The sequence below is a fragment of the Lepidochelys kempii genome, chromosome 8 (genome assembly GCF_965140265.1).
Source record: "Lepidochelys kempii isolate rLepKem1 chromosome 8, rLepKem1.hap2, whole genome shotgun sequence".
NCBI classification, from domain to species: Eukaryota; Metazoa; Chordata; order Testudines; family Cheloniidae; genus Lepidochelys; species Lepidochelys kempii.
The window spans coordinates 20,571,760-20,599,664 of record NC_133263.1 but is presented as its reverse complement, the minus strand read 5'-3'; the positions used below and the strand labels follow the sequence as shown (position 1 = coordinate 20,599,664).

The following is a 27,905-nucleotide window of genomic DNA, read 5'->3' as shown; positions in this document are numbered from 1 at the left end:
GGGCAGGGGAATTTGGGGTGGTGGTGAGGGGGTGGGGGTATGGATAGGGCTTGGGGCGCTCAGATAGTGGGAAATGGGGGGGTTGAATGGGGGCAGGCATCCCAGGGGGCAGGCAGTAAGGGGGGGGGGGTTGGATGGGAGGGTGTGAGGTCCAGGAGCACAGGGTGGCGGATGGGGCAGGAGTGTCCCAGGGCGGCCATCAGGGGACAGAGAACAGGGAGGGTTGGATGGGGTAGGAGTCGTGGGGAGGCTGTCACGGGGCGAGAAACCGGGGGTCAGATGAGGTTGGGGGCCAGGCTGAGCCACACCTAGCTGTTTGGAGAGACACAGCATCCCCTAACCAGCCCTCCATACAATTTCGGAAACCTCATGTGGCCCTCGGGCCAAAAAGTTTGCCCGCCCCTGGTTTACTGTGCAACCTCACTGACTTCAATGGGGCTTAGGACAGCATCTGCTGCTTTTTGCTTTTGCAACAGCCGCCCTCCTGCTGCAGGTGCCGTATGGCTCGGCGAACACCTGGTGGCGCTGCTCACTTTTCCTCCCCAGTCTCACCCTTTGATTCTCGCGAGAACTTAGAGTCCGTAGGGCAGGCGGAAGCAGCGTCCAGTCCTCTTTCCTGGCCGCCATAGTGGAGCCAGCAGCGGGGTAAGGGAAGCGCTGGGGGGAGCCGCTATAATCCCCTGCCATCCTTCCCACGGGGCCTCGATCCCGTGCCCGGGGTGCTAGGGGGAGCTCGGGAGCCGTGCGGCCGACAGTGTAGTGCCTGTATGGGGAGCCTGGCGGGGCAGGAGGTGGCTCCCGGCTGCAGAAGATGCCTGGGGCCTTGGTGAGGGTGGGATTGCGCCCAATAGGGAATGGGAGGGTGGTGGAGGGAAAGCACAGCGAGCAACCCGTGTCCCCATTGCCCCGGGAGCGATCACCTGCTGGGGGCCTGGCCTTTTTCGGGGAGACCTGCTAGCAACCCCCCTGTTGGGGAAATGACTCGAGGCGGGGAGCCGAGATTAAAGGCCCCACGGTATAGTCTATTTCTCCGCGGTGAGACGGTGGGAGGCTGCACATCTCCCGAGGTGTCGGCCCCGGAGAGGGAGATGCTGCCCCTATTTTGGGGTGGAGGCGGCACATAAATAACCCAAGATTCTGCTACCCCTCGCTCCTATGTCATGTCTGGTGGAGTATTTAAAAAATGTGCACGTTGGAGGCTGTTCTGAGTGGTACTCGTAGACCCCAGATTCCCCTCACTTGTATGCCTCAGTTGTGATACTTAGTTTTTGTAACTGATTCTTCCTGATCTCTCCTTTCCTGTATTTTTTCTGCTGATGAGCTTTTATGTTGCGGCCTGCTGTTCCTGCCTCTTGTTTAGTTCCATGCTCTCTCACCTGCCACTGAGCTTGGCCAGCACTAAGCCTCAATGTCCAGTATCTGATTTTTAATTGGGTTGTTTCAAAGCCCTGTCTTGTATTCATGTGCAACCCAAGCTCACTGCAAATTGGAACACGGATTTGAACATAGGCAGGTAGAGGGCACATGTTTCTATCACCGAGAGCTTAATATGCCTTTAAAACACTGAGCTGCTATGTGACGTTACTGATATTGTGGGGTGTCACAAACGTCGTGCTAAAATTCCAAGACATACTTGAATTACAGGACTGCTATATTCTCTAAACCTTAATTTTTCTCTTTAATAGAAGCATACAAAATGATGCAAGCCCCCTCAAATATCTAGGTTATGGCCACAATGGAAATAGAACTGTTCTGGTTACAACCACCATGCTTAATTATGGTTATTGCTAGCACAGTTTTCCTGACTGGTGTACACAGTGAGTTTTGGGTCAGAAGTAGTGCTATAGACTGTCAGGGTGATTGTTTATAGTATGGTTTTTCAGGAAGAACTCCCTCACCACATTGGTATGGGAACATGCTATATAACCTTGTTGAAAACCCAGGTTTGTGTTAATGCAAGCTAGAGATTTGTGGATGGAAACTAAAGTAAGTGCCTACAGGATTTTGTTGAAATCTAGTTGGAACTGTGTCATATCTAATATATGCAGAATTTCACACCAAGCTTGTTTTTGCTATAAATGCCTCAGAGTTTCAATTTTATGTTTCTTTGTGCAGCCAAAATGAAGTTCAATCCTTTTGTGACCTCAGACCGCAGCAAGAACCGCAAGAGGCACTTCAATGCACCCTCTCACATTCGCAGGAAGATCATGTCTTCCCCCCTTTCCAAGGAGCTAAGGCAGAAATACAACGTCCGCTCTATGCCGATCCGAAAAGATGACGAAGTCCAGGTAGGTGCCATTTTAGTCTTTGTTGTGAAATTTGAGTCTTGTGGACATCTTGTTTTATGTAGAATCTCTGCAGGAGAGATGGGCCAGACAACTTTAAATAGCTGTTAGGGCTTTGGAGTTAATCTCATAGCAGGCTAGGCTATGGTGGGGGAGATCTCAAGGAAAAAAATGTGTGGAAGACAAGTGTTTTGAGAGCCATACTTGGTTACAAGAAAAGGAGTACTTGTGGCACCTTAGAGACTAACCAATTTATTTGAGCATAAGCTTTCGTGAGCTACAGCTCACTTCATCGGATGCATACTGTGGAAAGTATAAAAGATCTTTTTATACACACAAAGCATGAAAAAATGGGTGTTTACCACTACAAAAGGTTTTCTCTCCCCCCCCCACCCCACTCTCCTGCTGATAATAGCTTATCTAAAGTGATCATTCTCCTTACAATAAGAAAAGGAGTACTTGTGGCACCTTAGAGACTAACCAATTTATTTGAGCTTGAGCTTTCCTGAGCTACAGCAGCTCCCCCCCCCCCCCCCAACCCCACTCTCCTGTTGGTAATAGCTTATCTAAAGTGATCACTCTCCTTACAATGTGTATGATAATCAAGGTGGACCGTTTCCAGCACAAATCCAGGGTTTAACAAGAACGTGTGTGTGTGGGGGGGGGGGAGACAAGGGGAAATATGCAAGTCATTATGCAAGGTAACCTATTTCCCCTTGTTTTTTCCTACCCCCAGATGTTCTTGTTAAACCCTGGATTTGTGCTGGAAATGGCCCACCTTGATTATCATACACATTGTAAGGAGAGTGATCACTTTAGATAAGCTGTTACCAGCAGGAGAGTGGGGTGGGGGGAGAGAAAACCTTTTGTAGTGGTAAACACCCATTTTTTTCATGCTTTGTGTGTATAAAAAGATCTTCTATACTTTCCACAGTATGCATCCAATGAAGTGAGCTGTAGCTCACGAAAGCTCATGCTCAAATAAATTGGTTAGTCTCTAAGGTGCCACAAGTACTCCTTTTCTTTTTGCGAATACAGACTAACACGGCTGTTACTCTGAAACCTGTCATACTTGGTTACAGGCCACAAACAGGACAGATACAGAAAAAGGAGCCCTTTAATAATTTAAACTTCAAGCAGTTTAGAGTTCACTGAATCTAATTTACTGAAGGAGAAATACGCTTCCTTTCCATAATATTTTATATCTAGTTGAACATTATATCGCTCATACTATGAGCGATATATGAGATCTCACTGTAATGTTGCACACAAGGCGTAAAGGTGGGATTTCAGCCTGTGAAGATCTTACTATTCTTATCTATGTCTGAGACTGAATTTGTGAAATCTGAGAAAGTTAAATGCTCTGGTTTTTTTTTTTGGTCAGGTTGTCCGGGGACATTATAAAGGCCAGCAAATCGGCAAGGTAGTCCAGGTATACAGAAAAAAATACGTCATCTACATTGAACGCGTACAGCGTGAGAAGGCCAACGGCACAACAGTCCATGTTGGAATCCATCCTAGCAAGGTATAATACGTGTATGGGAACTGAAATTCCCCAAAGGAATTTCTGTTAGCTTTGGAAATAGGTGCAGTTTATAGAAGTAGAGTGCTGTCCTAGCACACACAGTAGTTTGAGAAGCCGTAGCACTGGCATAACAATACAGTAAGGGAATGTCCTAGTTGCAGCAGGGAAGTAGGAACCCGAATTTTGGGGTTGTTTCCTGCTGTGAATTGATTGACCATGAAGAAATTATTTGCATCTGAACTGCAGTGTCTTGTGAAAGGCTAAAACATTTTGTAAAATGTCCAAAAAGCTTGGTTATTTATAAACAAAAGTACTGTTAAGCGCACATCCACATTGTAGTAACTGCCATATTGGGGGACACCCCCTGCCCCTCCCAACACACACACCAGTCCTCTGCAGTGGTGAAAATGGGATTGTCATACGTTGTGGATTGATCTGATCCATCCTTCAGCCTTCCCATATGGCATTTCTGCCACTCTGATGGACGCATTAGAAATATCTAAATACACCTCCATAAATGAAGGAGTTGCTGCCAAGAAAAATATTGCTGGTTGACTCTGGCTTCAGCCTAACATGGTTTAAGGCGGTTTATATTCAGTGAAGATGAAGAAAATGCTTGTTTTGCTGGTCATAGACAGGCATTTAAGAATAATTAGGGAACTAATGAAATAACAGCAAACCTAGCTAGAAACCTAGTTTGAAGCAGATATAACAAGACTTTTGTCTGGCCCACACTGACCAGGCAAGGGTAGTTTTGAATGAACCCAGCTTAGCTCACGAAAGCTCATGCTCAAATAAATTGGCACAAGTACTCCTTTTCTTTTTGCGAATACAGACTAACACAGCTGTTACTCTGAAACCTCTAACAAACTGTATGTGATAGAGGGGAACAGAATTATATCCAAAGAACACAGTTTTGTGCCCAGAGACTGGATTTGAGCTAATGGGTTCCACCACAAAACTCTACACAGTGGAAATAAGACCTCATCTCTAATGCATCACATCTACCATTCTATTCTATGTATGTTCTTTTTGCACACTCATCATTATAGTAGCTGTGTGTCTTCCAGTAGTGCATTAAGCAAAATGACTAACATCTGTCATTCTTTCTCCCCACCCCCCAGGAAGATGTTGATTTGTACTTAAGAGTGGAAAGTAATGAGTTTTCTAATGGTCCTTAGTTCCTTTAGGAGTTAATTCCAGTCTTGGGCCACCCACCAAGAAAGCAGTGTCTCCTAAGGAAGCTCTGTTTCCATAAGGAAATTACCAGCTGCATATACAAAAGAGGAAAAAGGACAGTCTGGTTATGTAGTAAACTTCTAGGGCAGGGGTTCTCAAACTTCATTGCACTGCAACCCCCTTCTGACAACAAAAATTACTACAGGACCCCAAGAGGGGTGATGAAAGCCTGAGTCTGCCTGAGCCCCGTCGGGCTTCATCCCCAAGCCTGGGCCCCAGCTGGTCTAATGCCAGCCCTGGCAACCCCTTTTAAATGGGGTCATGACCCACAGTTTGAGAACCGCTGTTCTAGGGGGATAGCAGGAATTCTGCAGTTTTCTGCCTCTCACTGTAGCAGGAGGATTCCTCCTCTTGTCCCATTGATGTTGCATTTATTTCTTCAACGCTGGCAGGAGCAGAATGAATACTGGCTAGATTGTACAGCCCTACTTCAGATCTGTGCGGATGTATTAGAACTAGATCCCAGAGTTGCATTTTTTAAAAGCAAATAGTATCCAAATATTGCTTGATGGGAGATACAGTAGATATCTCATTAACTCACTACTTCACAAATTTAGGGGTTTATGTATCTGTTTTTTCTAGCACTGCTTATTGTTCTTTTAGCACTGCTTAATCCAGTTCTGTTACTTCCTTGCCAGTTGGGAAGGCAGAAAAGTAGTAGGCTGCTGCAAGGGTCTGGAAACTAAGGTGCCCATTGGAAACTCTTGTGTGTATCACTGTCTTATTATGAAATAACTTCAGGAATCTGGAAGCAAATTGAGCTTGGCAAGTAATCACTAATGTACCCATGTGTTAATAAGATTTGATAACTGCCTGGCCAGACTGCAACCTTCTGATAGCAGTCATATGTTTACAGCACAGCACACACAGGTTGGTGGCTCTTGCATTCGAAGAAAGGGGACCAGTAAAATTGTATTTGGAATGTTGTCTGCTGTTTGCATGACAAACTTTTTCCATTAGTATTATTTCCCAGATGCTTTCTATCCACTACGCAAACATGGGACGATTTTAGTGCTATTCTTTAACTTGCTAACAGACTCAGAGCTGAACTTGGTTTGAAAGATATTTAACTGTACAGTGTACAAACAATGCCGTTTGCTGATCTTGGGCTGGTTGTGCTATTTAGTGAATCTCTAAAAGAGAGAACTTTATTCAAGGCTGGAGCATGGGAAATGCAGATTTATAATTACAAGAAAGCCACCTTTAATCGAAATGTTTGAGAATCTACCTATGATATACTGCCCAAGATGGTCCTCTGTTGGTTTATTTGTATAGACCCAGTATAAGTATGAAATTATATTGACCATCAGTTATTGCTACTTTTCTTTAACCTATTTTATTTATAATCTTTGTCTTTAAACTGGTCAACGTATTGTTTATATTTTGAAAATATTCTGTATTGAATAAATGGATTGGCCATGCTAAGTATTTTGTTGCTAAACCAATAGCACAGCCAACAGCAGCAGTGTTTTCCAAAATTATGGGGATATCTCATGTGCCCTGTAAAGAGGGAGTTGTTACTGTGGACACCTTTGCTTAAGTTGCTTATTTTTGGTACTTATGCTAGTGAATGGTGAAGGAAGCTCTCTGAAGGTGTGATCATTACTTGTAATCCATTTCAGTTCTGCAAATATGGTGTCAGTTTAGATGGTGTAATGGCCACTAGCTTCAAATTCTATATATCCCAGCTTGATGCAAGTTGTGAATTTTACATTTGCATATTTGTTTATCAGATAACATTCTTTAAGACTTTGAGGAAAACTCTGGATAGTAGAGCAGATGCAGTGAGGGAACAGCAGGGAAAGGGTTAAAGCATATAGTCTTTTTAGCCATAAGCCACATACTTTGTATAGCATCTGGTTGAACCTCAATCCCTGATTGGGGTCTGCAGGTATAACAATAATACAAGCAATAAACTTATGTATCTCAGTGATAATTTTGTCCTTTGGCTGGCTGGTTCGCAATAAGCTTAGCACCCACAAAACGTCTACCTGTAGCTAAGACAAGTTTAAAAGTAAAATCTATTAGTTCAATTTATCACAGCACACTAGGGCTATCAATTCCCAAGTACCTGAATATATGTCTATTTCAGTCCATTGTTATATGCAGACATGTTGAACCCAGGATATTACCCCACCTACTTCGTCTATTTTAGTCCATGAATACACACAATTCTAGAGCTTGTTCAGTGTGCTGGCCTTTGTGTTCCAGTTTTCCAATTCACATGAAACTCAGATTAATGCTTCTTGTTCCTTTCCGCTAGTTCTCATATGCTGTGTATTAAGAGGACCTGACTGTCAGTGGGGAGGCAGTTCTAAAAGATCTGTGAAGCATTTGTGGGCTGTTTGTTTGTTTGTTTGTTTGTTTGTTTGTTTGTTTGTTTGTTTGTTTGTTTGTTTGTTTGTTTGTTTGTTTGTTTGTTTGTTTGTTTGTTTGTTTGTTTTTGTGAGGGACAATAGAAAAAAATTTTAGTTTGCATTATCCTAGAATCCTATATAGTTTTGAAATGTGCAAGAACAGCAATATCTGAGCTACAACTCTAATCAAATTAAATGATAATCCTGGGAATTTAATAATGCCAGTAGGTTTAACTGTGATACTCCCAAGGTGTTAGGATGGTACAGTTCTCTGCCAGAGTTTGTTTTAATATTACAGATTTTTATTATTTCTCCTTTTTCTCTAGGTGGTGATCACTAGGCTAAAACTGGACAAGGATCGCAAAAAGATCTTGGAACGCAAAGCAAAGTCTCGCCAAGTTGGCAAGGAAAAGGGCAAATACAAGGAAGAAACCATTGAAAAGATGCAAGAATAAATGGTCTCCTGTGTGTCACCCATTAAAAGAACTGCTAAAATGAAACCTATTGTTGTGTGTTCTACTTTTGGAAGCGTTGGTACAGTCTGTCTGGATTGGTGTTATTCTTCATACCACTTTCACATGTTAATATTGGATGCTCAGAAAAGCACTTCTACTAATTAAAAGAACACTTATTATCCATTGGATGCTTTAAATTGGTTAAAGCAGATTTAGTATCTTCTCACCATGCATGCACATTGGTTCTTGTATTCCTTTATGTAGTACAAGAGATGTGTATGACATTTTACAAAGCCAGTAAAGACAGACGCTATACCTAAGAGTTTACAATCCAAGAAATCAAGAATAGTAGCAAGAGTTGATTCAGGGGGGAGGCTGTAAGGACAACTGGGGAGAAAGCACATGTGGCTAGAATAAATAGTGCATATATTGGGTTTTTTCTCCTCTCCATCTCTATAAATGAAACTTTAAGACATGTATAAAACCATGAAGGAACGTAAGTTATTTGGTTTGAAGTATCACATACTTGGCAAAATAAGTGGGAGAAATTGGTCATGTTTTTAGTCTACAAAGTGTTGTTTTCAAGGCAGATGAGTGCAGCGCTTGCAACCACAGGCTCTTGCACCAGCCAACTTTTGTCTTCAAAGAAGTAAATAGACTTGTCTGCATATTAGTTTTACACTGGCATATAATGAAGTGGAAGTAAAAGAAGACAGACCAAGGTATTAAAGTACCCTGTTGTGGTAGCTTTATTTTAGTTCTGTGCAGTTACTGAGTTGTGATGTGCCTTTAAATTATTACTGAAGTTTGAGAAGAGGCTTCCCTCATTTTCAGCACTTCGTGAAATTCTACCAGTAGTTGTCTGTTCTAGCTATTTTTGAGAATTTATGTAAGTAAAACATAATTCCATGAGCTTTGACATGAATGTAATAGAAATGACTGAAAGCTGTTGCAGACTGGTGAAAACAGTTCACTTTTACTGGATGGCTAACTGGCATAGCGAATGACTTATCAATCACTGATAAGCTTGGACAAAAAATCCGGCCCCTGCCTTGAAGATTTACCATCTAAAATATGGGAAGCAGTGAGAATCCAGAGGAAAGATTAATTTGGAATGTGTTTAATAATTTGGAGACTGTTGCATAAATTGAGGCTTCATCCTAGTCTCTTTAGGAATGTCTACATTGCAGTATATGCCTGGCCTGTACAAGTTGACTGGGCTTATGTGGCTGTCTACTGCAGAGATAGATGAGCCTGAGCTCTGGGACCTCCCATCTCACTGTCCTAGAGCCTGGGCTCCAGCCCAAGCTGGAACATCTACAAGGCAATTAAACAACCCCTTAGCCTGAGCCCAAGTCAGCTGGCATGGCCAGTACAGACATACCCTTGTAGACCTATTTCCACACGTACAAACACAGTGCTTAATCTACTTTAGTTTCTGTTCATGTGGGAATGGATCAACTCTATTGACACGGCCATGTTGGATAACTTCTGGGAAGAGTATTTCCACTATTTTAGCAAAACAACTAGTCCACCTCTATCCTTGGATCTTCACAGCATGTTTTGAAACTGTATTTATCTCAAATTTTAGATGGAGAAAGTGAAACGCAAAGTTGTCCAGGGAGGCAGAGTGAGGTCTGTAAAGTGAATCCCAAGTTACTTGTTCTAATCACTGCTTTAGACCAAAGGGCCGCTTTTCCACTGATATGAGTGTGATAGGATTATCTTCACATTCTCCAAATGTGTATATATAGTCCTATGTGTGCTGTATAAACAAAGGCCCATCAGTTTTGTTATGGGGTCAGATAAGGCCTTTGCTACAGGAGGTGCTGTACAGAAGTACAGTCTCTGCCCTTACAATCTAAGATTTGAAATGCAGAATCTAAGATGAAACCACTTCACACGGACAAAGCGATTGGACTTGATGCTCCTGCAGCTGAGCACACCCTTAGAAGAGTTTCGCTAGCTGTTCCATTTCTTCGGGCTTCTTGTTTTAAACTCAATTCTCGAGGGTACAGCTTGCCCTCCTCTACTCCTCCAGCTCCTGGCACGGTGGGGTCCCCTTTCTTGTTTAAGCCTAGAGTCCATAGGGCCTGCTTCGCACGGCCAGGCAGTGGGAACCTATCTGCTCCCTCTGCCTCCTGTAACTGTGCAGTGAGGAATGAGCAGCGGGCTTGCGGGCTTGGCGATTGGAGCCAGCCCTGCTCTGTCCTCCAGCGGTGCTGGGGGACTGCCCGCCTTACCCCTCTCGCTGAAAGGTATCAGGAAGTCGCCGGGCGAGGCCTAGCGGCCGCCTGCACCACCCCCAAACTGGACTGGCGCTGTGCTGCAGGAGGCCTGAGCTCCATCCCGCAGGTGGTGGCTGCGGTGCCGTAGGCACCAGCTATTCCCAAGGGCGGTGCCGGGAAACCGGGGTGTCCTGCTGGGGGAGGGGGGGAGAACACAAAGCCAAAAGTGCGCAGGGACGCCCGCCAGGCCGGAAGGCGGGGCCTCGAACTGCCGAACGGCCTGGCTAAGCCAGCCGCGCAGACGTCGCGAGCCCCGTCCCGGGCACGCGCGTGCCTCGCCCTACTTCGGGCCGGGTCGAGCGCGGGTTCCGGGCGAGGGCGGGCTCAAGCCAATGTCACGTGCCGGGCGCTGGTTGGTCGGCGGGGCTGGGGCGGGGCTCCGCGAGCAGCTGTGGTGGGGGCCGACTCCGAGCTGAGGGGGAGCGCGGAGTGGTGCTGTCGCGAGTGTGCCAGAGCGAAGCCCCCAGCCATGGCGTACGGCGGCCTCACTGTGCCCATCATCGTCATGAGCGTTTTCTGGGGGATAGTCGGCGGCATCCTGCCCTGGCTGGTGCCCAAGGGGCCCAACCGTGGGTGAGTGATGGGCCGCCGGGAGAGAAGCGGAGCGGACCCTGGCCCCGACCCCGTCCAGGGCTGGAGAGTGTCGGCCACCCACCCGGCTACCCTCCCTCCGGCGGCGGAGAGCTCCAACGAGGGAGCCGGTCCCGTGGGGAGCTGACCCCGTGTCCCCCCTACCCTGACTGGGCAGGGCAGGGCCGCTCCTTGGGGGGTGGGGGGGCTGTGAGGGGAAGAAGGCTCCTGAGGCAGCGCTGTGAGTCTGGCCTTGCTGTGGTGGCCGCCGTGGCCCCCCGCACCCGGGGAGCGGGTCTGGCTCTTTCTTCCCCTGGGGCCTTTGTCCTCTTCGATTTCAGTTGGAGAACGGGCGTCGGGGCCTTCCCCCTTCAGCTCTCCCCAGGCTGGGTCTCCCGTCCCGTTACCCCGGTAAAGCCTGTAGGGATCCTCTCTCTCTCGGGCACCTGGGCAGGGCATAGTCGGTAAAACCAGCGAAGGGCCCTTGGCAATGAGTGTCTCCACCCTCCTATAATACAGCAGCCGTCCCAGGGGTGGGGGTCCTGCTGCATCTCAGTGGCGCAGACAGAAGTGGTCTTGTGCCACTTGCTCATCGTAGTTCCCTTTTTATTTATTTTTTGTGTCTGATTGAATGTGTCTGACTTGCCCCTCCTGAGCAGAGTCGTGATGGGGGGCGCGGACTAATGTGCTGCTTTCCTGTGATCGCTGACCATCTGCGGGGACTGAGCCTGAGACCCCATATGCAGCTGCTGTTACAGTGTAGATTTGTTTAGCTTCTTTTAATGACACAGGAACATTTTTCTCTGTACATCCTGCTGACTGGAATGCTCTCCCTGTATTTATCCACCAAATCATAAGATGTGGCTGTTCTGTTCTTATGTACTTGGGAAGGGGCAAGTCCACTCTTAGGATGAAGGGGCACATAAGCACCTATCATCAGGGTTTCTCAGGACAAATTTTTTGGCGGCCTCAGAGTGCGGCCACCAACTCTTGCTGGTAGCTGCTGTCATACCTTTTCTAAAATACTTAATTAGCTTTGGGAAAACCCTATAAATGTGCACAAATACATGTCCAAATCATTGCAATTTATTTATTGCTAGCTAGTAAGTCTGCTGTGCAAAGTGATACTAACAAACATATAAGTTTCACTTTACACAGCAGACTTACTCAGCTCTGGCAAGCCTGGGGACAAATGAAGCCCCAAATGGAGGGTCGCGGGAGGGGTGATGGGGGTGGGTGGGGGAGGCAGTGGGGGGCTGAAGCCTGAAGCCCCGCAGCCAGAGCCCAAAGCCCTGCAGCTGGAGGATGGGGCCCAGGGATGGAGCCCGAAGCCTGAGGCTGAAGCCCAGAGGCTGAGCCCCACCACCCCTGGGAAGGTGGGGAACTCACCTGCTGCCTGCTGCTCCAGTGTGTGCCCCAGGTGTCTCCAGAGGGGGGCAGGGTCCAACCCTTGCTGGCAGCCCAAGCAACCAACACCAAGGCAGTGCATCCAGGAGCAACAGGGAGGAGGAGGGGCTGCTACTTTGCCCCCCACACCTCCATCCTATGATCCTGTGGCTGCAAGAATTGAATAATTTATTTGCCCAATTAACACCACCATTGTCTTCTCGTATATAATATATACCATACCATATATATATAATGTATAATATATACCATATAGACCATTCACTGTTTTGCATCTCTAAAATTTCTTGTACAATGTATTTGAAAGATACTGTATACATTATAATTGTATTGTGCTTTAATTTACTTTTTAGAAACACCAGCATTAATGTTAAAGTTACTATTTATGAGCAGATCTATGTATTTTATAGCTTGAAAAGCCAAAGCAAGTTACTTGATCTACCTATTTCCAGTGCTGATTAGGATTTTTATTATCTAGGTTGAACTCTTCTTACAGAACTAAAAACCTACATATAGAGGAATTCCTCTTTTTTATTTTAAAAAAAAAAAGTCATGACACAGAATACCCATCTTCCATTGAGCTACATGGTCAGAACATATGACTCCTTCTTGGAAAACATAATTTTCCCATCTATATGGGATTTTGAAATGTTTGTTCAGCTACGATTTTACCGCTACAGCTTCAGTTGCTTTATTATCATTTTAGTAACACCTGTTCTGACAATCCCCTCCAATAAGGATCTTCCCATTCTGGGCAACTGTCATATTATCTCCAAGATTTTGTTTGTCCTTTGAAGATCTTTAATTTTACAATAGTTACAGTCAACAGGATTCACTTTAAACAAAATAATTGGCTCTTAATTTCGTGGTTTTCAGTGAGACTTTCTGCAAACAGAGTGTCCAGATGAAGAATTCTATATACTGTGCCTTTGGGTGTTCACATATAAATCTAACAGAAAAGGTGCTTTAGGATTTGGTTCTGATTTACTATATAGAAACAATTGTAACAAAGAAGGAAGTTTATTACATGAGATCTTCTCTTTGGAAGTCTTTTTAGACAAGGCTGTGTGGTCTTGTGCTTTGTATTTAAATATTTATACTACAAAAAAAAGAGATGCTTTTATTTGCAAATGGCAAACTAAGTCTGTGCAGAGTCCTAGGTTAGAGAGGCACATCTATCTTCTAATTATACTGTTACATTACAAGAAATTAGATTGTCATGAGAACATTCATATTTTGAGTCACCTTGCATGTGATCAAAGCCAAATGCATTCTTAGGTTTATTTTCTGTGCCTATGACTCTTAATCAGTTGTCTTTTCCTATTTCTTTCTGCAGTGTTATCAACACGATGCTGGTGACCTGTGCTGTTTGCTGTTACCTCTTGTAAGTATAAATAATGCTTCCCTCCTAATAATGGCACAGCTTATAAAATGAAAAAGGCCTCTTCAGTGAATAAATGTTTAGGGGGAAATTTTCAGAGCACCAAAGGGATTTAGGAGCACAACTCCCTTTGAAAGTCAGTGGAACTCATGCTCCTAAATATCTTCAGCAATCTTGAAAAAATTCCGGTTAGTGGATAATATATTTAAATGAGTCTGGATGAGTGTTATTCTCTGACTTATACCCAAAGTCTTAGTACTTTTATATTGATTTATCTTGGCTATTGCTTTCTGCTCTACGGACCTTGAGTTATTCAGCTCAAGCCTCTTGAGGGTTTCTCAGTTCTCGAATAATTTGTATTAATTGTAATAACTGTTTGTGTGTACCTACTATGATAGAGTGGCAGGTCAACTATGCCAAAATCCTTTGAGGTGCCAAGAGCCCTTGACTTCCACTGAAATCAATACTGTGCTCCTTGATTATGCCTTATTTTATGGTATTAATAACAATTCTTTCTTAGCCACCTAATGAGCAGCTTCTGCGCTCCTGTGAACACTTTGCAACCCTTTTTGCTTCCTATATCATCTTTTCTTGTCAATAAATGGATGAGTTATAGGTACAGTCTGCAGTGAAAACCTTTAATTGTGTGAAATGATTTCTTCCTCTTGATAGGGCCTTGTAATTGAGATCAAAATATCTTTCAGGCCATTTCTACACAGCACTTTTTTTTTTTTTCTACAAGTACAGACAGTAAACTGACATACCTGTTGTGGGTACAACTTGCTAGGTGACTTGTTCATAATTCAATGACCGAACATTGGGAGTGTTCACACATTCTCTAGTTGCAAACCATCACTCATAACATACCATGGTGATGAGCTTAATATAAATAACCTCTTAGAGGGATATATCTCAATTTCTGGGACTTTGAGTGCAGGGATTGGCAGCACAAAGCCATATTTTTAGTGTCTGCATTATTTGTAGTACATGGCATGTTTAAAGTAAGGTCTGTCTTGTTCCATCTTGAGCTGGCTTGGGACACGAGCTTGTGTGGGTTTAGCTTGGTTGAATGCTGTGATATGCAGGTTTTATACAAGCAAGGTCCAGTTTCTGTTTATGGTTAAACAGGCCTGAAGTATTTCACATGTGAAGCCTTATGGAATCTGCCTCCTGACTGACTTTTAAAAACATGCTAGACCAGGACATACCCTATTTTAAAAAAGCCATTTTAAAAAAAAATCTATATTTAAATATGAAAAGATGTCTGTACATAAGCACTGGGAGCCCTGTCCGTCGCACTTGCAGTTTATATAGGAATAACCACCTAGTAACATAGTTATGCTCTCACAAAATATATACTAACCTAACTTGACTTACTGGCTGAACAGCAGAACATACCCTTAGGGCTTTTGATGCATGCCATCAAATAGATAGCTTAATATAAATGTTAAGTTATTTCTTGTGTGGGTATCTGCCTATTTAAGGATGAGTACCTGGACCATGCTGTCTTGTACTTGTGGAAAGCAAGTACTAATTGTGGTAGGGGAAGCTGGGTGTTCTAAGAAATGCCTAAGAGTAGATTTTAATACTTAAATTGGACCAAGACTTGGCTGTCAGAGAACTACTGGATGCAGTGTAATGAGAAGCCTCTACTGATGAATTTTCAGCTGGCATATGTGGGAATTGTATTCCACAAAATGTTAATGAAATCACACACTCATACACTTAACTGCTGTGAATTCATGAAGGTGATTATATAGAAAGTCACTGGAGGCATCTTTATCCAACTTCCTTAGACTCTGTGTGTAAACACGAATATTTGCCAGATTAAATATCCATAATGTGTTCCTTTTATTTCACCATGAAAATTACATTTAGACTATGAGCAGATGAAGTAAATTATGATTTGAAAGAAGAGGAGCATAATATGGCTGTAGCATCTTGATTTTAGATAGATTCAGAGCTCCTAATAGAGGAAGCATACTGCCTCTTTCTAGGGAAATGTGAATGGCTTGTTTATTTGTATTTAGTAGCAGTGCTGTGGTCCCAATAATTTGAATTTTGGAGTGTCACTGAGTCTGCTTCTCAGGTTCGTAGAGATCCAGTGCATTGTGAAGTAATCAGGTAGGCCCTGGCAAGACTGCTATCTACTGTACATGTGTACAAGTGAAACTGAGAAGCAAAATCCTCACTTACACTAGTAACTCTTTGCTGTGTTTGATGGTCTTTCGGGCACAGTGATTCTGCCCATTTAGCTTTGAGGCACTGTGTTTGTCTCTGCTCTCTAGTTTGATTTATTTATTTATTTTAAATCAAACAGAAAGTTTGAGGAGAGTAGGAATTGGGATTCCAGATTTCTGACTTTGGCCCTGTCACTGATTTGCTTTGTGGTCTTGGACAAGCCACTTAAGGCTAGCTTTTTTTTTAGGTACTGAGTAGAGGCAGTTCCCCTTGAAGTTAATTAAATTTAAGGGTTCTCGGAATCCCTGGAAACTAGGTTCTTTACTTTTCTGTGCCTCAGACTCCTTATCTGTAAAATGGAGATATTTACTTCACAGAATGACTGAGGCTTGATTGAATGCTTTGAAATCCTCAAACAAAAGGTGGTTGTGGAAGTATTGAAAGAGGTTAGCAATTGCTGTACCTGGAATAGGGCAGTGATAAAACTGCTCTTCATTAAAACGTCTTGTAATCTGCTCTCGTGTGTTATTGAATGAAGGATAGATTATTTGCATTTATTAAAATTGTCAAACATGTTCCCAGGATTTATTCGCTGACATTCTCAGTTGCACCCTGCAAAAAAGAAAAAGCGGAAGAAGCTAAAGTCTTCATACGTGATGTCTAAGGCTATGCGTACACTACGGACCTTACAGCAGCACAGCTGCACCACTGTAAGGTCTCCTGTGTAGCCACTCTATGCCAGCAGGCGAGAGCATTCCCACTGGCATAATTAAACCACCCCAATGAGCAACGGTGGCCATCTTGGTGAGATCGCGTCTCCCGCCGACCTAGCGCTATCCACACCTGCGCTTTTGTTGGTGAAACTTATTTCGGTCAGTGGAGTGACTAGCAAAAGTTTTGCCAACAAAAGTGCTAGTGTAGACAAAGCCTAAGTGGCTTAGTGAATACACAGTCAATCACATGGAATTTGGATTCTATTTTTACAAATGTGGAGGAGAACTGATGTCTCTTCTGATGCTCCAGGGTGGAATTGCCTTGTGTTGCATATTTATGGATTTTTTTTTTTAAATAGTTTCTGGAAATGTTGCACTTACATTCCATTTGTTAATCCTATTGGAGCTTTGGGATTTTAGATGAAAGGTTCTTTGTGTGAAAGTATTTATTATATTGGTATCAGAGTCAAATTTGATGTTAACTGCACTGTCACAAGTGTAGTCCCCTGTACTTAAGATTCTCCTGCAAGGACCTGTCACTCTGCTGAAGTGGCTGTTCCCCGTCATACAGTTTTTACAAAACTTTTATCCAGAAATTCTGGACTAAATAAAATGCAAGTATAAAAATTATTATAATTTCTTTTAACTTTTGATAGCACCAGTCTTAATGAAGTTCAGTTTTGTAACTATTAAATGCCACTTAACTACTTGGCACTAGCCAAATACATCCACATTAAATTGAATTTATTCCAATTTAATCTCAATTAAACAGCAGTCATTCCCATTCGATAAAATAAACTGGCTTCCTCCGTGTGGAGTTGGTAGGGGTCATCCAAATTAAGCTTATTGACTGTGCTGTACAAATTTGGTTGCTTTATGGGAAACTTTACACAATTTACTGTATATCCTTTTGTGCGTGTGCTGTATGCTGTACCTTGCTAAAAGAAGTGTAACCAAAACCTCAGGAGCATGGTGAGACTCAAAGCAGAGTATGTAGTGGTAGTCTTTATTTATTTATTTATTTATTTATTTATTTATTTATTTTTTAAACAGAAGAAAATTGTTCCATTTTTGTAATAGTCTTAGCTCATAAAGCTGTACCAGCAAAGCCTGAAATGTCCATTCCAGGTCTTTTTTTCCTATTGTCTTTTCGATAAGAAGTTTTTCTTTCTGTAATTCCTTCCATCAAAGACCCAGGGTGCTCCGCTACATCTATTTTGAGATCACCGAAGCCACCTCTGAGGTAGAAGATATTATCTGTGTAGGAGCACACAGCAGTAGTACCCAGTGGTTCAAAATAGAGAGTTTGGAACACTCCATCAGTTGCATCTGCAGGAGAATTCTGGGTGGGCTGACTGTAATTACCCAAACTGGAATCTAAATAGAAACCAGAACCTGAGCTCTTACTCCGCTATAGAGAGAGACAGATTGTAGTGCTCAGCCCATTAGAATGGAATTAGAATAAAAATTGCTCTGAAGTCTATACAGTAATAAAATGACATGGTTATACTTGATCATGATGGACCATCATTTCTTTGAGTTAGCATGATAATTAACACTGACTGTTGCAGGAGGTAGCATGTGGAATGTAACAGCACTAAAACATTAGATGTTGGATACAGAGGTTTACTTTATTATGCTCTGATAGAGTTTCGTGTAAAGCAGCCCTGTGTAAGATAAATGTGTGTGGAGAAGCTTTCCACAGTTCTGTCTTTCAAAGCACTGAACCCTGTGCTCCCCTACCTTCTACTACTGTGTTCTCAGTGATCAGACCCCCAGCACTGCAGGGAAGTAATGAAGCTAAAGAACAATCTGTAATGGCACTGCGCTTCAGAAGTTCGGTAAACAGCATGGTCCTAACAAATAGCTTTTGAAACCAGTACAGTGTTTGCCTAGAGCCTAATTGTACAGCTGTGGACATGTCAATATTCAGAATGCACTTCCAGCTCATTTATTTCACAGCAGTTCTGGGTCTGATCTCAGTGAACATAGGGAGAGGTCTGGGCATGTATGTTGGTGTCTGGGGTTCCTTTCTCTGCACAGTGTAAAGAGGCAAATTATCCTATTACAGCAATCAACTGTTTCTGTCCTTCCCCCCCGCCTGTGTTAGTTCAGGAAGTTAATGACAGTTAGTACAATGCACTCTGGTACCCCTCTAATCTGCCTTTTGTATCTGAAAAATAACTTGTAAGTGGGCTACACATAGAGTTCTGGTGATGGAGGGGAGAATTTCTATCAAATCAATGAACACTTGAGGGATTTGCTTGATATAGTAAAAGGATTAGGCTAAGTTCAACATAATGTGTGTGATGCTGAGCGACCCTTTCCCTGCAGTAGCTAGGGATAACAAAATAAGTATTCTGGCTCTTCAGTTTACAAGGGAGAATGAATTGCTATTTTCCTACTGGTCCTGAGTAGACATTTACCCACTTCATAATATCCATTGTGCATATCAGCATGAGTGACTGGCCTCAGTTGTTGATTTACACTCAGAATACTATTGAATGTGTGAGGAGTGAGGGGTTGTTAGCATACTATGGGCACAGCATTTGCTTGACTTTAGCTAGTGTCCTACTTAATCTTAGTGTTAAAAATAATAATAAACCCCCCTAAAAGCAACACTAAAATTTACAAATATTTATTTTGTCAGTGCCAAGAGGATTGACCTTCCTTTTATCTAACCCTGCATCTTTTGCCTAAGGCTTCTGTAGCCATTTTGAAGCTGATCTGACCTGCACTTCATTTGCTTGTTAAAGCATCCAGGTTTATGTGGAATTTTCCATGACTGCCTAAGCACTTTGATGCATTTTGTGGCAGCTCCCAGTCAAAGCTGCTCTGCTTTTTCTCCTCCTCACAAAGAGTCTACAAAGAGCAGATGGATAGGTCAGTATGTTCACTAAACATGTTTATAGCGTTAGTATTTTACATAGATGTAAATCCATGAAAATAAGGTTTCTTTGTCAATATTACAAATTCAGAAAAAGCCAAAGCAAGTACATCTTATAATACTGAAATATTTATTTCTGTTCAGCTTGCCTGGATATTTTCCACATCCCAGATTCCTCTTGTTCTGCATTCTGGCTGTGGTTTCTGCTGAGTTAGTCTGTCAGCTGCTCTGAGGGAGAGGCTGCTGCTAATCTGGATTTTGTTGTCATTGACATTGTTTCAGTAGCATTGCACCTCTTTGATCTAGACACCCATTTCTCTGACTTCCGTTCTAAATTTGTTCTATTTTTATTCTTACAAGAATTATATTGGGGGCTGGTGGTTTGAAAGTGTTCAATACATTTCATTAAGACCTTTTATTGGATCGTAATGTTCCTTGTAAAGCCAAGCCTAGTATCTCTGATTTTATGGGGGGGATGTCTCAGACACAGAGATTAAGTGATTTGGCCAATGTTGCATAGTAGGTCAGGAATTTTCCAATTCCTGTTCCTTCGTTTTAACTGCTAGATTGTACTTCCGTCCCTCAATTTAATCTTCGTTGTAATGTTTATTGGTATAAAAGAGGTTCTGCTTCAATTCAAATTTCATGTATATTCTGTATATCTAAACGTTTTGGCACAGTTATGGTTAAAGTAAATGAGACGCATACTCCTTATTTGGAAGGTGATGTGCTTTAGTAACTCTCCGTGCCTTGTACTGCCATTTAGAGAGGCCTTGAGTAGCTCTGGAGGCAGTGTTGTTGGAACATGGGCCCAGAGGATGGGAATGTGTCCCAGAGCGCTTCACCTTTCAAGAAGAAGCAGCAACGAATTAAAAAGATACTATTAAATCCAACTGACAGTGTCACTTTAAATTGAACAAGATAGTTCTCAGTCCAAACATGCTAGTCTTCTGAGGTGTAATACAGTGCTAGAGCTCTTTCATCTGTGTCAGACTTTTAGGAGTTTAGCCTTAGCAGCATTTTGACTTGGTGTTAGACCTTTTGCGATGTTGTCTTACCTTCTCCTGATACCCTTTATGCTTTGGCCAAGTCATCCATACTCTTATGTGTTTTTTTTTTTTTTTTACCCCCCCTTTCAGTTGGCTGATTGCGATCCTGGCCCAGCTCAACCCTCTCTTTGGTCCACAGTTAAGCAATGAAACAATCTGGTATCTTCATCATCAATGGCCTTAAGGATGTCTGTCCTCTGTGCTGCCTTTTTTGTGGACGAGGTAAATATGGTTGGAGACCTTCTCCAGTTATGTCTTTGGGTTTGCTAAATGCTCAGTGAAAACTTACACAATAGCATGGATAATGGGTGGGCAGTTTCACAAGAGGAAGCATCTTTTCGCAGTCTGTAACAATGAAGGATTTGAGTTTGGGACTGGGTGCTTTAATCTCATTTGGAGACTGAGATGTTAGAACTAGGATGCTTGATTTCTGAAAAGATGGGGAGGGGAGTGCCACACCATGTGACAGCAGGTGGTGTTGAGGGAACCATCTGTTCCTCCTTCTAGCAACAAAATGAGAGTCCTGAAAATGGGTATGGGAAGGGGGGGATATCTTTTTTCTTTAACACTTATCATAAGTTGGTTTTCTTATTTAACAATCATCAAGTGCTTACACTATTATGGTTGAGGCGACCTGACTATCTTTCTGCAGACCAGGTAGTCCTCCCACCTTAACTGTCCAGAGTAACATTATTATCATTTGTATTATTGTTGTGCCTAGGAGCCCCAGTCATGGACCAGGACCCCATTGTGTTAGGCCCTATACAAACACTGAACAAAAAGACGGTTCCTGCCCCAAAAATCTTACAATCTGAGGGCTGGTGTACACTACCCATTTAGGTCAACATAAGGCAGCTTACATCTGCCTAATTATGTCAGTGTCTACACTACAGCCTTGCTCCCACTGATGCAAGAGCCATACTACACTGACATAATAACTCTACCTCCATGAGAGGCATAGGACTTATGTCAGTATAGTTAGGACAACGCAATGTCTGGATAGACGCTGCGTTACTTAAGTCGGCTGTTGATTGTCTTGTCAATTTTACGGCAGGAGCCATGAAATTGACGACAAAGCAGGGCAGCTATAGCCCAGGGTCCCTCCTCCCACTTCCAGCGGGCAAGGGGGAGGTGAGAAGCCCTGGGCAGTTCTCTCCTGTTCAGCCCCTCCCCTTGCCCTCCACCCTGGGTGGCCTGCCAGGAGCCTGTGGAGCAACTGGGCTCCTGACAGGGAGCTGCCAGCAGAGCTGAGGCGCCGGGCTCTCTGCTCCCCACACTGCCCCCTTAGGTCGTTGCAAGCCTTCCTGGTGAGGACGTGCACCACTGACCCAAGGAGGGTAGTGTGGACATACAGCCACCACCGTATGCGGTGATGCAGGTCGACCTAATATAAGTCCACTTAAATTTCTAGTGTAGATGTACCCTAAGTATGAGATGAGACAGTATTTGTCAGCATGACAGGCAGTGGTCTCAGCACGCCAGCAGCCTGACCATTGTCAGGTTTTTTGTATTGTGGCAAAGGGGAGTTTTAAGGAGAGTAGTGAGGTAGTTTTGCAGATGTGTATAGAGAGCTTCCCCCCAAGCAGGTGGGGCAGCATGGGAGGAAGCACAAAGGTGCTTATTTGAAAATGTAACAGTTGCGTGAGAGAGGCTGGTATCATAGGCCGATTAGAGGCAAGAATCAACAGCAAATGAGAGATGATGGGTAGAGTGAGAATAGATGGTGAAAGTCCTTGAAAATAAAGATGAGCAGTTTGTTTGATGCAGTACAACTCTCCTCTCTAGGAAGTCGGTGCAAATGACCAGAATGATTCTAGGTCGCTCATGACAGTGTGGGAGCACTACCCCATAAACTTGCAAACCAACGTGGTATTTTTAGTGCTGGCCAACAAGATAAATAAACCTCGTGGGCACTAGCTGAGCAGTGCTATGGGAATACCTCTTGAAGCTTCTGCTGGACACATCAGAAACCATCACCAGGACTGAATGGTTTTTGGAGGCACAATTAATCCAGGCATCCTCTTTGAAGGGCTGGATTTGGGAGCAGGAGATGTAAATGGTGACTTGCTGTGCAAACAAGAACAGTGGGGACCAATTCCATGACTTTGTTTTTTATGCTGATCAAACTGAATTAATAATTCAAAGCACTGTGTTCTACTGCCTTTGTCTTGCAGCTTTAATCCCCCCTCACTACTATAATTTTCTGTTCTTTTGAAAGAGTTGAACAGCAGTATATGGATGATAGCTGACATTGCCACTCAATTGGATGTTGGTTGTAAAGCTTGTTGAGTACCAACCCTTAAGCAAAACTCTAGTGTTTCCAAATCAGGCCGAGCCTGACAAGTATCAGACTGTGGTGTATGTAAGTCTCTGTTTGCTAGTTTTTCAGTAGAAGCCAAAGGTAGGCTGGGATCTGCTGCAGATAGAAAGCTCTAACAGTGTACAGTGGCCAAGCTGGATTTGTTTTGTGTGATTGTGCTGGGTCTTGTTTCTGCTGAGTAATGACCTTGACCACAGGCAGAAAGGCTGGCATATTCCCAGAAGGTCAGGGGATTGGAATTGGAATATAATCACCTGCACAGAGTGGACACTTGGAACTAGAGGGTGGGACTTGCTTTTAATTAATAATGAACCGTCTGCTCCATGGTCTGTGCTGCCACTAGCAGCTGGAACAAGCTAGAGTGAGAGATGGAATCTAGACTTGGCTATCCGGAAAATATCTATTGGAAGATGTTTCCCTTTTAGTGGAGTAGCATCCCAAAGCATTATAAATAAATTGGTACTGAGGAAAAGAAGGGGGATTAATATCTGATAGAACAGGGGTGGCAAAATACAGCCTGCGGGCTGGATCCGGCCCGTCTAACATTTCTGTCTGGCCTCCTCTGCCCCCTTGTGATCTCCAAGTCCGGGCCACTAAAAGTCTTGCGGCGCAGTGGGGTGCTCAGGTAGGTTGCCTGCCTGCCGTGGCCCCACACCGCTCCCGGAAGCGGCCGGCTGCTGCTGGCACGTCACTGCGCACCCCTGACAGGGGAGAGGCGGCTCTGTGTGCTGCCCTCCACCCCCAGCACCATCCTCACTCCTCCCATTGGCTGTAAACCGGCCAATGGGAGCCACAGGGGTGGTGCTTGTAGGCGTGGGCAGCGCACAGAGACCTGCTGCCCTCTTCCCCCTCAAGGGGTGCCCAGAGATGTGCCAGCAGCAGCCAGCCGCAGCCACTTCCAGGAGTGGCATGGGGCCATGGCATGCAGGCAGCCTGCTTGAGCCCTGCTGCGCCGCCGGCTGGGAGTTGCCTGTGGTAAGTGCCTTCCAACCAGAGCCTACACCTCGCACCCCTGCCCCAAGTCAGAATCCCCTCCTGCACCCAAACTCCCTCCCAGACCCTGCACCCAATCCCCTGCCTCAGCCCAGAGCTCCCTCCTGCACCATACTCCCTCCCAGAGCCCACACTCCTCACCCTCTCCTGCACCCCAACACTCTGCTCCAGCCCAGAGCTCCCTCCTGCACCCAAATTCCCTCCCAGACCCCACATTAATATAGTAGAAATGTGCAGCCTGTGATGACTTACCAAAATTCGTGGAGTGGCCTCCCTGCAAAAATTATTGCTCACCCCTGTGATAGGATGACCAGAAAGTCCCTCATCTGAAGGAAAGGTGGGAGAGTGAGTTGGAATCCAGTCAAATGATTGTCAGAGAATCCAAATTACTGACTGAGTGCCTTTCTGCTTGACTGCTTGTGATAAGTAGCTATAAAGCAACTTGTGTGGGTTTTTAACCTTCAGTTTGCATGGTGTGTCTGAGTTACACATGTGTGTTCTGGCCTGTGTGAACAGAAGAAACATGTAATAACCATGCTGGGTATTGATCAAGATTACAACATGGTTTTCTAAGCATCTTTTACTGTCCAGAGGTAAGAAACTTTCTAACATGCTTGGCCAACCACAAGCATGTTGACAGGGCTGCAGGCTGGAGCAGACTAGCTAAGAGCTCCAACCTTGATTAGGCTATTGAAGAGTACCAATCTCTTGCTTGTCCCTTCTGCCATCAGTGTACCGATGGAGCCACACAACCTTCAGTGGGCTTCTGCTTGGCAAGTTCTGGAGCAAGATTGCAACTGAAAGAGATCTTGGATGTGCATCCCTGGCGTTACTTTGGAGATTCTGTGCACACACTACTAAATTCCAGGGCACCCGCCAGAAATCCCCTCAGGCCCACTTATAAAACTGCACAACTTCCCAGGTGGTAGCTTCTAATATGACCGAATTAAACATGATAAATGTACTAACACCACAGATTATGCTGATTTGGGGATAGATCTCTTCAGAAAGAACTTTCAAACACCCAAGCAGATGAATTCTGTCCATACTCTGTAGTTATTTGGCCACAACTGTTCCTTTACAGCATAGCATCTTCCTAGAAAGCAAACAGCCATGGTTAATTCACTGAGCAGCTCTTCAGCTAGTAAATTGCCTCGATGAAAAAGAGTGACTGACTTGCCTTTTGCTTTGCAGGTAAAGAACATATTTCCTCTAGATGTAAAAGCTACATTGATCCAAAGATGCCCTTGACATAGCTGATTGGATACCAAACCTGCTTAATGCCTTAATGTTTGTATTGTGCTTAAAATGGCTTGTTCAAAGCCCTATATTTTTCTCCTGGTTTCCTTTTATGCTGTTTAACGATGTGCCTAATACATAAGATTTATACCTCCTTTTCTGTGTTATAAACTCCTTGTTTCGATTACACTTGAAATTTAAGTTCTAATTTTTTTTTCTGGGATATGTGAGTTTGAGGGCAGCCCTCTTCCTTGTCCTATGTGTTGCTCATTCTCCATGAGCTTTATGAAACTTCCATACACTAGGCTGCAAAAAATAAAGTGTGCAATAAAACTGGTGGCTGGGAGATGCTGCCACATGTTTGGCATTTATTTTTACAATGGATTGTATTCTCAAAAAGTTTATTCCCATGTACACAGAAATTTAAGATTAAAATGAATCTGCTGCTTTATGTGAAACATTCTTGGGAAGCATCTAATGGTTGTATAGTTATTTTGGTTTTGGGTAGATTTCTGTAATGTTAATTTTGCTTAGTTAGTCAAAGAGTTCAACTTTAGAAACTTTCAGAGCTTTCAATATGCCTGTATCTAACATTGCCTGTTATTTCACTACACCATCTGAATGTAAGCGTTCTTATCCAGCTGACTCCAACTCTCCAGCTGGTGGTCTATACTGAGGGAAATTACTTGGTTGCTTTCTCTCTCAATTCTTTCTTGTAGTGTTTCAAGCTGTTCAACTTCAGTATGTATATTTTCCATGATATATATAGTAAAGGCCTATGACAAAATAGAGCTTGGTGCTTTGGGCTAAAGCCCCATCAAGAAAATCACTGTTAGAATAATAAACTGCCTTAAGTTATGCTACAGCAACCAACCCTACCTAATGCTAAACACTGCAATCAGGAAAAAAAAACCACTAGATATAGATAGATATATGCATGTGCCTTAGAAATAGACATTCTCTGAAAGACCCTTCAGTATAAATGAGTTCCAGAGCCGAGAATCCCTCACAGAAAGCCCTATTACCTGATGCCGGGAATTTGATCTTGGAGATAAGATGGCCAGTTTCAGTGAGGCATAAGTGGAGATACTGTTACTTGGCTAACCTGATCCAGGACTTTTGTGGTATTGATGGTATCAAACCCTTTGGATTGACCCAGTACACAGCAGAAAGCACAAGGACTACATTTTGTACTAGCTGATGCTTCCACGTAGTCCTCAAAGGTGTTCTAATTCTAAACAGAGATCATGCTAATTCTAGGTCAAATGTGAAAAAAGACAACTGGTGAAAGCCATATATATCAGCTGGGCCTCCATGAGGAGAGATTGGAAACCACTGAGGTGCAGGAAATGGGGAACAAACCTCTTCTATGCAGGGTATAATCAAAATCCCAGTTCATGCCTACATGAGTTTGACACACTTACCCTCCTTCCTATTTAAAACATGTCCAGGATTTTGTGACCAGTGCAGTTAACCACATCTATACAGAGCTGGAGGGGCATCTCTATTATACACAAGCCCCAGATACAGTCTGTTATGAAGATATTCACCACTTTGTGTTACAAAAAACACAGACAGGTGTTAGCATGAATGTATTATAGCCTGAGCAACAAATGATGAGCCATGCTGGGGAACAGGATATAATTCAGCGCTTTTACAAAATTAACTACTTGGAGGTATCAGAATGAGGAAAGTGGTGGATTGGTGAAGTGGGAATCCATGGCAATAGTCACAAAGCAGACTTTTGTGTAGGTAAATAATATTCCTATTAATTTATTCCCCAAAAGAGGAGTATACAAGTTGGTTAACTCCATGCAAATTTTTATTAAGCCTCTTCTTAGTTTCAGGGAGAATCTCGTTTTAAAACCAGCAAAAAACCAGAATTTTCCAACGTGTGCATCCCATGAAGTGGGTTTTAGCCCACAAAAGCTTATGCTCAGATTTGTTAGTCTCTAAGGTGCCACAAGTACTCCTCGTTCTTTTTGCTGATACAGACTAACACAGCTACCACTCTGAAACCTGTCACCATTTTAAAACCAGGCAACTCCATTTTCTTGTATCCATAGACTCCTCTCCCCACTTTGCCATGAGGTAGAGGGGTGCTGTGCCCAACTTGGATAGAGACAATGTTAAAAGCTTGACACCTGTGGTGGTTGCTAAGCACTAATACTTCGGGCTGTCTAAAGCTATTGACTTTGGCTTCCTGCAGACATGCAAAAAGCCATCCAGGACTGTGTTAACTCATTGCACCCATTTAGCAGACAGCATGATAGTAATCAAAGAGAGGTCCGCATAATACTCATTTAAAAAAAAAAAGCAGGTACCTCCAAAGTTCTTCACATTAACTATCTGACAGCTGTCTCAGAGAGGAAGTGTTAGCTCACTGTGCTGATGCATAAAATAGAGGGAAATTCCTCAATCTGGTATGTATTTTCTTCAGCTGAATTTCTGAGGCTCACTCAACTGGACTCTGGAGATACTTCTCTGCTTCAAAGTCATCACAGGTGAAACCCATTCCATGAACTTTATTCTTTTTATCTCATACTTTGTACATTGACAGGTAGCTTGAAGCCCAAAATGTAAATTATGTAAAAGATTTACAAAACTGCCTCTTAACACCATTGTTTTTTTCCTGCCATTTAATACAACGTTAAGTATAAAACTAGACCGGCTAACCTTGCTGATTATTTTCAAGTTGTTTTTAAATTTGGTGTCTCTTCAAGATTTCCAAGTACTGTTTTCTCTCTGAACAAACCTGATTTTTTTATTTTGATGCTGTTGTTTCTGTTGATCTTGTCTTGCTAACAGTTATTTTTACAATAATATTTGAAATTAATAAAAATGAATTTTTTAAAAATGTAAACAGCAGTTCAAACTGTTTGGATTTAGATTTTTTTCTGAACTATTTGCAACCCATACAATGTGGCACTATAGTGTGGGTAGATGAAAACCCAAAAATGAAACCAACTATAAGCAGACTAATAGAGCTGTGCAGAGGATGAAATTCCATGTCCTA

At 43.3% G+C, this 27,905-nt stretch overlaps 2 protein-coding genes across 2 annotated transcripts; both read left to right on the top strand.

The window, feature by feature from the left end:
• The first annotated feature begins 544 nt into the window (after positions 1 to 544).
• RPL26L1 (ribosomal protein L26 like 1) lies at positions 545 to 7,906 on the top strand. Its single transcript, XM_073355798.1, has 4 exons — positions 545 to 645; positions 2,116 to 2,288; positions 3,670 to 3,810; positions 7,733 to 7,906. The coding sequence occupies exons 2-4, from the start codon at positions 2,121 to 2,123 to the stop codon at positions 7,859 to 7,861; spliced, it is 438 nt and encodes a 145-aa protein (XP_073211899.1). The 5' UTR covers positions 545 to 645; positions 2,116 to 2,120; the 3' UTR covers positions 7,862 to 7,906.
• Positions 7,907 to 10,523: 2,617 nt separating this feature from the next.
• ATP6V0E1 (ATPase H+ transporting V0 subunit e1) lies at positions 10,524 to 25,347 on the top strand. The gene is made up of 4 exons (XM_073355797.1): positions 10,524 to 10,722; positions 13,463 to 13,510; positions 20,428 to 20,559; positions 24,845 to 25,347. Exons 1-3 carry the CDS (start codon positions 10,619 to 10,621, stop codon positions 20,519 to 20,521), a joined length of 246 nt encoding a protein of 81 aa, XP_073211898.1. The 5' UTR covers positions 10,524 to 10,618; the 3' UTR covers positions 20,522 to 20,559; positions 24,845 to 25,347.
• Positions 25,348 to 27,905: the final 2,558 nt, after the last annotated feature.

What these genes read in the sequence shown, in the direction of transcription:
- RPL26L1 (XM_073355798.1), top strand. Translation starts at nt 2,121, where the DNA reads ATGAAGTTCAATCCTTTTGTGACCTCAGACCGCAGCAAGAACCGCAAG. An exon ending in GAAAAGATGACGAAGTCCAG is followed by an intron (nt 2,289 to 3,669) that starts GTAGGTGCCATT and finishes TTTTTTGGTCAG; the next exon opens with GTTGTCCGGGGACATTATAA. An exon ending in TTGGAATCCATCCTAGCAAG is followed by an intron (nt 3,811 to 7,732) that starts GTATAATACGTG and finishes CTTTTTCTCTAG; the next exon opens with GTGGTGATCACTAGGCTAAA.
- ATP6V0E1 (XM_073355797.1), top strand. Translation starts at nt 10,619, where the DNA reads ATGGCGTACGGCGGCCTCACTGTGCCCATCATCGTCATGAGCGTTTTC. An exon ending in CCCAAGGGGCCCAACCGTGG is followed by an intron (nt 10,723 to 13,462) that starts GTGAGTGATGGG and finishes TTCTTTCTGCAG; the next exon opens with TGTTATCAACACGATGCTGG. An exon ending in GCTGTTTGCTGTTACCTCTT is followed by an intron (nt 13,511 to 20,427) that starts GTAAGTATAAAT and finishes CCCCCCTTTCAG; the next exon opens with TTGGCTGATTGCGATCCTGG.